The sequence below is a fragment of the Echiichthys vipera genome, assembly GCF_963691815.1.
Source record: "Echiichthys vipera genome assembly, chromosome: 12".
Classification (NCBI taxonomy): domain Eukaryota; kingdom Metazoa; phylum Chordata; class Actinopteri; order Perciformes; family Trachinidae; genus Echiichthys; species Echiichthys vipera.
In genome coordinates, this window is record NC_139837.1 from 17,874,241 (window position 1) to 17,883,152 (window position 8,912).

The window sequence follows — 8,912 nt, forward strand, 5'->3', positions numbered from 1 at the left end:
AGGTAAATAACGCCGTAGACAGCTACAGCAGCACCTCCCAACTCTTTGGAAAAAAAGTTTGATTTCTCTTTGTCGAGTAAAAGATAAACAAGACTACATCTCACCTGAGCCATACGCATACAGGAGCTGTAGTTGTTGAAAACAAAAATGTTTTATTCTCTTTAAATGATAAGGCGATCAGACTTTACTGTCCAGTGCAGTAGTAGACACCCATTTAGGTTCAAATATGGACAGATCCCAGTGCTGTGTTTCAGCTAAATGATGAAAGGAAACCTCTAAAAAAAGTATACACTGGTGATTTGTAAAGTGTGCATGCTTTTTAGTTTCATTGTGTCACGGCTGCAGATAAAGACCACCAGAAAATAATTGACTCGCACATGCAATGCCACTGGCTGGCCACTAGAGGGCGAAGTAAACCTGTATGATTCACTGGAGGGAGCTGCTTAATGCTGATGATGTTTGGCCAGCAGCGGTCTGTGGTTTCTCTTCTGTTAGTCCAGATAGTTGGCGGCTGTGTCCCTCAACGGCCTGTGCAAACATGTTAAAGCAGCTGTGGTGGCTGGCTCGTCTTCTGCGGCTACACGTTGCTCTCAAGCGCTGACGTTTCCGACTCAGAGTCCCTGTTTAAGGACGGGAGAACAGCCAGGAGTCAAACATAAAAGGACTTGACCTGTCCACACAGGGTGAATAATGCATGCCGACGCTGGAGCAGGTATACAGAACTGAATTTAGCATCTCAGCTGTTTAATTACTGTGGTCATACACGAGTCCTGCTCAGCAACAACAGGTGTCTAGCCTCTGTCGGTTATCCTCAAGCAGAAACTTCTGTATAATCGTGTGTTAAGTGCTTGTGTGTGCGTTTGACTTTTCACTCACAGCATTTCCTGCAGCAGTTTTTGGTTGCCCTTCCTCCTTTCCTCATCAATAGGGTAGGTACTCAATATCAACAGTCCCAAAACAATTAGAACCACAGGCACAGGAGAGACCAGGATCTTCAGGGTCAAACTGACCGACTCGGGTTGTAAGCAGCCCCCGGTCACATAGCCGGCAAATCTGCGAAAAAATGCAGAAAGGGGGAGAAACGTTGAGCTGATGTGAATACAGTTTGGCAACACTGTTGGAGGTGAAGGATTATGTGATTGTTGAACACATGACCACTGGACTGATGAGCTGCAGCAAGGAGCTAATCACTTATGGTTTCCTCTGGTATTGGAGACATTAACTGACTATATTTTAAGGATGATAGTGAGGATAAAAATGTACATGAGAATAATTTACGGCTACAGATATGGATCAGTTAACTCACTTCAAACTAAGTGTGGAGATACCCATAGACGCTCCAGTGGCAAATTTGAGGAAGAACACGTAGAAGGAGTAGAAGAGGGCTTCGTGACCATGGATGTCTGGGTTTTTAACCTTGAAGTCATCCACTACGTCGGGAAGCATTGACCTGCAAGCACAAGCGTGACATTAGGAAGAAAACCTTAAGCTCGCTACTGACGACACAATTAACAAATATCATCTGCATACGAATCCAGAGATGGAACCTGCGGATAAACTCATGCTCACCAAGGCAGGAGGAAAGATGCCGCCACGCTCACACCTGCCGCCACTGAGACCAAGTAAGAAATGATCAGGTGGCTCTTAATGGAGACGATTAGTATCATGAAGGGTATTGCCCACTATGGAAAGAGACAGCAGGGTGTGAGCAATTCCACAACAACATATCCTTTTTTGAATTAATACCAAAAACAAGCATTACTCACCGTGGTGCCGAAGTAAACTGCCTTCATCTTCCCAAACCGGGTCAGAAACCACTGCCAGAATGGGATGGTTAGAGTCCCAGATAACTAGAAAAAAATGTGACACACTTATCAGTACTGTTGTTTCATCAAATATCTTTATGCATGCTTGTAAAAGAGCAAAAAGACGAGGGATGTACCCATTAATTATTCCCCATTCACATCAACCAAAATTAATAAAAAGCTCTGATTTAATCATTCAGCCAGATTATCTTTATCAAAAACAAAAGATAGACATTATATTCTTAATGCAACATGGGTGATTTTGTTGTTTTCTTTCAACTTGAATATTGAAACAATTGAAACTTGAAGTCAAGGAAAGGATGGCCACTTGATGTTGATGTTGATGTTGATGTATGATCAGAGCCTTAGTTACACCGCGGTTGTGTCCTCTGTGTTTTGGGTTTGACTTTGAGGTTTTGCTTTGTTACTATACTTTTTAATTATGTAGGGGTAGGGAAGAAAGTCTGCCCAGATAATGATCTAAAATTAACTTTTAGTTTGAAATTTAGGTCTTGTCTTGGTTATGTTATGTCTTGTGGCATATAGTGTTTTTGTAGCTGAAAGCTATTATATAGATGCCACATTAGATTTTTTTTTTTGTAGTTCCGTGCATGCATTTTTCTTTGTAACATTTACATAAAAAAATATTAGACCTTTGACTTCTTAAGAAATAAATCTGGGAATCATGAGATATTATATACATATAGTTGGTAAGTTATTTTTCTGACTAAAAAACAAACAAACAAGACACAAAACAGCTGCAAGACCTCTAAGATCTTAATATATATCTAAAATCCTGGCTGCAGCTCTGGGCACAATTTAAAATTCCCTAAATGATAACTTAACATTAAAAAACAAATAAACTGTGAAATGGTATCACACTTCCATTTAAATCAATCAGAATTCTGACTGGGCTTCATTAAAATTCTGGAAAATGTGGGAACCGGAAAGAATAAAAGTGACCACTGCAGGAGGAGGGCATACTATGTTTTGTCTAGTCTCCACTTAACCCTGCAGGGGGCAGACAACCTTTGAACTAGAGGTCAAATTTGGTCAACGGGTGATAAATGACCACACAAGAACAAGCTCGCTACTGACGAATTAGCGGACTGAGAATTAACATGAACATCGACTGTGGGCAAATACATTGGGACATAATTCCTTTCTTCCCTTCCACTTCCACCTCTCCGAGGAGGAGTGGAAACATTTTCGGGCACCATAGCAGAAAGCAGCGAGAGGAGGATGGTAAGGAGGGCACATCCAATGGTGGCAGTTCCCATGGTGGCAGGGAGATATCACCAGGACAACAAAAGCTGGATTGTGTGCCTTGCTGCCTGTCTCCCCCTCAATCTCCTGCGAACACCAAGCCAGTGTGTGACTGGGAGACAGGTTCCCAGGAGCCCGAACAACACCTCCTCTCACCCTGAAAATCTGCCCTTTCAGCCCCGGTACCATGTGCCTCCTCATGTGAGGAAAGTCCTCCGAGTACGGGCTGAAAAACCCCACACACACTGCCACAAGGCTAGCCAAACAAGGTAGATGTCCTCCAAATCTGGTACTGATTGGGGCTTTTACACAAATGTGAACAGTCCTTCAGTAGTAAATAGAAACACTCACCATGATTACCAGGAGAATATTCTGGAAGTCATTCCTGTGTCCAAGAGCGTATGTGATGAACAGGGCAAAGTTTCCCTCCAGTAGCTGTAAAAAACAAATGAAGAAGAGTCATTTTTATGCAAACTACAGTTACAGATAAAGGAATAGTTCCAAATTTTAGGAAATACCCTTTATATTTCGTTTGACCATCCAGACAAAAGCCCAAGAGGTGGTTTTACCCTTTGATAGTGGTATCAATCTTCTCTAACGCTCGCCTCGACCACACAGAAAAAGCTATTTCCCAAAATGTTGAATTAAACCTTCAACTGTGACTTTGTGGATAACTTCCATCCCCAGTGTGAGCCAGATCATGAAACACAGTATTACCATGAAGCCCAGATTGGTGAAGAGGAAGCCGAGGACCAGTTTGATGTACGGTCCGTGACTTATCACCAGCCACAGGCCCTGACCGAAGGTGAGCTGGGATTTCTTTCGCCCACTCTCTATAATAAAGTGAAGGAGAAGAAAACAAAAGATAAGAGCTATAAAACCTTTGCTGTAAAGGAATTTAATGCACAGTCCAGTACCATAAGAATGAGAAACAATTTTCGGGCATGCGTCTTATTCTCATCTTAAGAGGCATTTATCACATTTTTTTTAAACCATCAGCGATAAGTAGTTCCCAAGGAAAAGAGACTGATACAAACTTTAAATCAAAAGTTGGACAAAGTCATGGTTTTGCAAAACACTAGCAAGTCTTGAAGTCCTGAATCAAGTCCTAAACAAGTCATTATGCACTAAATTCACATTTTTAAAAAGGGTAGTAGTGTGGTAAATTTACAAAACTAATAGGTGCTTTTTAAATGTTTCGATAATTCCAAATTAGACTTTAAAACATATGAAAGCGAATAAAAATCATATTGTTTTCCCCGTGACACAATTACGATTATTTTCCTTTTTTTTTGGCCAAAAGTTCTGCATGCTGCCGTCTGCTTTTTGTTGACTACATGTATCATGTCTTGTCTGTACTGACAAACGCATCTTTCCATCCTGCTTGCATAACGTGATTGGCATTGAGTATATCCATTGTCATAAAACATTAGTTGATTGAACATTGAAATTGATTTGCTGCACACAATCTTAAAATATAATCATGTCAAAGGGCAATGCAGTCACAAGTCATTGGTGTTCAAGTCTTTATTTTGTCAATTTTAAATCCTCATGTCTACAGTCAAATATACATGTCTTGAGTCCACAGCTCTGCATTAAATTTTTTAATATTTCACCTTGGCATTGGACAATTGAGAACTTCTCTGGACATTTCATAGATTCATACCTTTTAGCTCCTTTACACCCAAAAGCAAGACTGCGGCACAAAGGACGTAGATGGCGCAGATGACCCCTGAAGCAATCAAGTAAGCTTGTTTCTGAGGACAGAAAAGGGAAAGAATGAGCTTGGACTCTTTGAAAATCTCATCATTTATCTGACACAATGCAAAAACACTCAAGAGACTCACCGTCTCATCCAGTGAAACTCTGGACGTGTTGGTTGAGTTACTGCTGTTGCTGGAATAATCTGACTCAGTGGGACAATTTGTGGCGCTGCCTACTATCTGTCCCTGGATTGCCGTGCCCAGAACTGTCCCCAGCACCTCCACCATCATACCTGAAAGCAACACAGAAATACACTGTTACTTAGCGCATGAATGACAACATATGTAAAAGAATGTGATCACACAGGCGAACTGACGTACGATAAGCAGTGGCAGAGTCCCGCTCTGTCCGGTCGTTGGTGATGAACATGGTGAGGGATGAATATGGCACGTGGTAGCACTGCAAAATGTACACAAACACACAGTTAGGCAAAGTGTGCACACTGAGGACCAAGGAGAGAAAAGTGCTGGGGAGTGTCAACATGGCATACTAACCGTCTGCATTGTCTGGTAGAGGCAGTAAAAGATCAGGTACCAGACGATCTTCCCGTGCTCAACAGGAGGCACGTACCACATCAGGAAGTAAGTCAGCACCGAAAACGGAGTAGATAAGAGGATCCTGTACACAGTATGATAAAGAGGCATTTAAAAGTTTAACATTTGCAGTGTTTTCAATAAACAAATGAGTATGTTTAAACAAAGCAAATATGGTTTTAGTAGTTTGATGAATTCTGCCAACTGTTACTGTAGCTTTACCCCCTTCTTTTTAATTGTATCCTCCCTTGCAGTCCCTTCTTTTCTACTCTCTCCCTGCTGCTTTGTGTACAATCTCCCTAATCCTGCCTTGTTAGAGTTTGTGTGCGGAGAAAGGGCTCAGTCTGGGCTGCAGGAGGGGATGAAGGGTGTGCTGGAAGCACAGTGAGGCCCCTGTTGCCCACTCATTCAGTTTCAGCCTTTTCTTCAGTTTTGTGTGTCTTCCATCTGACCTCAGTCAGAGAAGCTGGTGCCACTTCAGAAACTTGTTTTCAAGACACGAGGACATGATGCAGTTTTTCAATTCAAGGACCCCACATGGCATAGTTTGAGAAGCGGATCGAGGTGAATTACTGTTACAACACAGAACTGTTATCATGAGAACTAGCCGGCTTTACAGAAACTGTAAACCAACAAGGCTTGAATATGTTAACGCATTGCTAAATATTCACTTCATGTTGCCGTTTAAGCTGCATCATTCAACTTCAATCCCTCATTCTTGGACTTTGGTGGCATGTAAAACAATGTCACATGCAGCTGAATGTAGCCCATTTTCTTACATTAAGTAAAAAAATATCAAAATAATTTGCATTTCTATTCTATATCAAGTCAAGAAATAAATTCAATGACCTCAGTCTACGCATGTCCATTTTCAAAAATCTTTAAGGCCTCGATCGCCCCTCTCTCCCCATCAAATTCATAAACTTTTAAGGCTTTATACTGTTGGTCAAATAAAACAGAAGAATAAAGAAGAACAAGCAATTGGAAGAGGGACGATTTTCTGACATTTTATATTAATGAACTGTAAAATATAATTAAATCAATATATTTGCTTGTCATTTTTGTTTTTGAGCAGCCATGCAAGACATATAAGTGCTGACACTCCCTGAGGGCCATATCACTGAACACAGAGAGAGGTTTCCTTATTGAACGTGACACTTCTGCACTCGCCTGTGGTCATATAAACCCCCCACCCCCATTTCTTGTGTGACACGAGAGCAATAAGAAAGCACCTCCTGATTCCCTCTAATGAGTGAATTAGGTTAATGAGAGCTAATTTATCTGGAAATGGAGGCCAGGTCTGCGGCTGTCTCGTACACTGACATTGCTGATTGAGCACACACCACAGACTCTCTATTTGGAGGTCAGTAAAGCACAGGAAATGACCTTGAGGTCCACGCAATAAATGGATTTAATTTAAGGTGTTTAATGTGCTGACAGTGCTAAATGTCCCATTCTAGAGCCTTTGTCAATATCTTTATTTTAAACATTATCAACACAGGACGAGCATGTGGGGACATAAAAGACATCTGTGTGTTCTTGTTCTTATCTAATGGCTGGTTGTTTCCCTTTAATTGGAAAAGCTTCACAGGCCACAGAGGATCATGCACATGTTGCCATTTCTAACAATGACCTCCATTATATCAACCGAGCATGCCTCTTGACCCAAGGTTACCCCTCTCTTCTTCTGCAAAAACCCCCTCCCAAACAGTCTGCTGGGGAATCACACACACACACACACAAAGATGTGGACACACCCCTATTGGTTTGAAGCTGATGGTGTGTTGTGGGTTGGACCAATCGCAGCAGAAGCTCAACATGCAGCTTGTGCACAGCCGGCTTTTCTGACTCAAATAACCACGATGCTCAAGATATCACCGTGACATCATGTTAGAGAAATGCCAGTAAAAGATTTAGATCGGTTCATGTGCATTCACTTCCCCAATCACATCCCCTTTTCACTCTACGAACAGAATGTCAGGTCATCTTTCTTTACAAATGGACTCCCTCAACATTTTATTAACACACAAGGTGAAATACATAAAGACATCATGTCTGTCTATATGTTCAGGGTTGCAGGGAGCTGGGGTCAATCCCAGTGGGCTTTTGGCAAGAGGTAGGGGGATTCCCTTAACAGGACGCCAGCTGTGTATGACAACATATACAATAGTCAAACACATTCAAACTTACACAGGATGGACAAAATGTACTATCCTGTATCCTGCCAGACGAGATTTACTGTACGTACTGTACGTATGTTCATACCAAGTCATATATCTTAAATCTTTTGTTATTAGATATTTGTAGAGAAATCTGACTGAAATTTGGCTTTAATGTGATTTTATAGGTATTTAATTCACCAGATTAATGAAAAGCAAACATTTTCACCTGGTTATTTTTGTGTGTGTGTGTGTGTGTGTGTGTGTGTGTGTGTGTGTGTGTGTGTGTGTGTGTGTGTGTGTGTGTGTGTGTGTGTGTGTGTGTGTGTGTGTGTGTGTGTGTGTGTGTGTGTGTGTGTGTGTGTGTGTGTGTGTGTGTGTGTGTGTGTGTGTGTGTGTACGTAAAGTCAGATATAGTTTAATAACGCTTTTTATTTTACATACACGTATAGGAAATTACACTGTGGAGTTTTGTGAGGTTGAGCCAAAAATCTTTTTATATATATATTATTTTGGATTAATATGTAAATTAAATACTTGACAAATTAAAAGCACAGAGTATTTTTCATTTCATGTATAACTTAATTGCAAAATGAGTTAAGTGCAGAATGAAAACTGTTTTTATTCCCTGAAGATATTTCACATCAGATTTTCTGAGAAATTTGAGCTTCGTGCTTGTAGTTAACAATTTAGGCAACATAATCGTGCATCCCTATATTTTTTATATATATTATCTGAAGTCGATAAATCATCATCACTGAATAGACATATGCCGTTGTGAACATGCATGACATCTACAGCCAAGTCACTTCAAAAAGTGAAACTCACGCGTGTGAACTGAAAGTAAAAACAGCTGGAAGAAAACTGGATTTCTGACACACACATTACTTGCTCCTGTTTGGTGCAGACTACATTCTCGCACTCTTACCACTCACTATTCCTCAACGGCCACCCCTGTTGCCATGGTTACTGCCAACGGCTCTTGAGCTGGTTTTTGTCAGTACATTTGCCTCACATTTCTCACCCAACTCGATATCCTATCCACTCATTTTCAGTATTTCCTAATATCCTCTAACACTTACCAGGGCATCATGCGACCGATGCGGGTCCATCTGGTCCGGCTCACCAGGAAACCCACTGTGGGGTCTGTGACGGCGTCCCAGGCACGGCCCACAAACAGGATGATAGAGGCATGGAAGGGATCCAGCTACAGGGAGAAAATGGAAAAAAAAAGAGTGAGCCATGAAACCAAAACAAAGAGGACGCTAAGTACTACCTCATATGGCACGGTTAGAGAGTGATTTCCAAAAGAGCCACGACGCCGATGAGGGTATGGAGACACGTGTAACTGCGGCAGTGAAACGCACATCTGTGTCACTTGTTTA

At 41.4% G+C, this 8,912-nt stretch overlaps 1 protein-coding gene across 1 annotated transcript in view; it reads right to left on the reverse strand.

The window, feature by feature from the left end:
• Positions 1-577: 577 nt before the first annotated feature.
• LOC310954916 (sodium-dependent lysophosphatidylcholine symporter 1-B-like) overlaps positions 578-8,912 on the reverse strand; it is a gene marked incomplete at both ends in the record, with an annotated part of 9,502 nt that continues 1,167 nt past the window's right edge. The window contains 12 exons of the mRNA XM_083924605.1: positions 578-620; positions 877-1,053; positions 1,307-1,450; positions 1,570-1,682; positions 1,767-1,850; positions 3,423-3,506; positions 3,789-3,904; positions 4,738-4,828; positions 4,919-5,067; positions 5,156-5,234; positions 5,330-5,453; positions 8,610-8,734. Of these exons, the coding sequence (XP_083780731.1) occupies positions 578-620; positions 877-1,053; positions 1,307-1,450; positions 1,570-1,682; positions 1,767-1,850; positions 3,423-3,506; positions 3,789-3,904; positions 4,738-4,828; positions 4,919-5,067; positions 5,156-5,234; positions 5,330-5,453; positions 8,610-8,734 (1,329 nt within the window). The remainder of the gene's footprint in view (positions 621-876; positions 1,054-1,306; positions 1,451-1,569; positions 1,683-1,766; positions 1,851-3,422; positions 3,507-3,788; positions 3,905-4,737; positions 4,829-4,918; positions 5,068-5,155; positions 5,235-5,329; positions 5,454-8,609; positions 8,735-8,912) is intronic.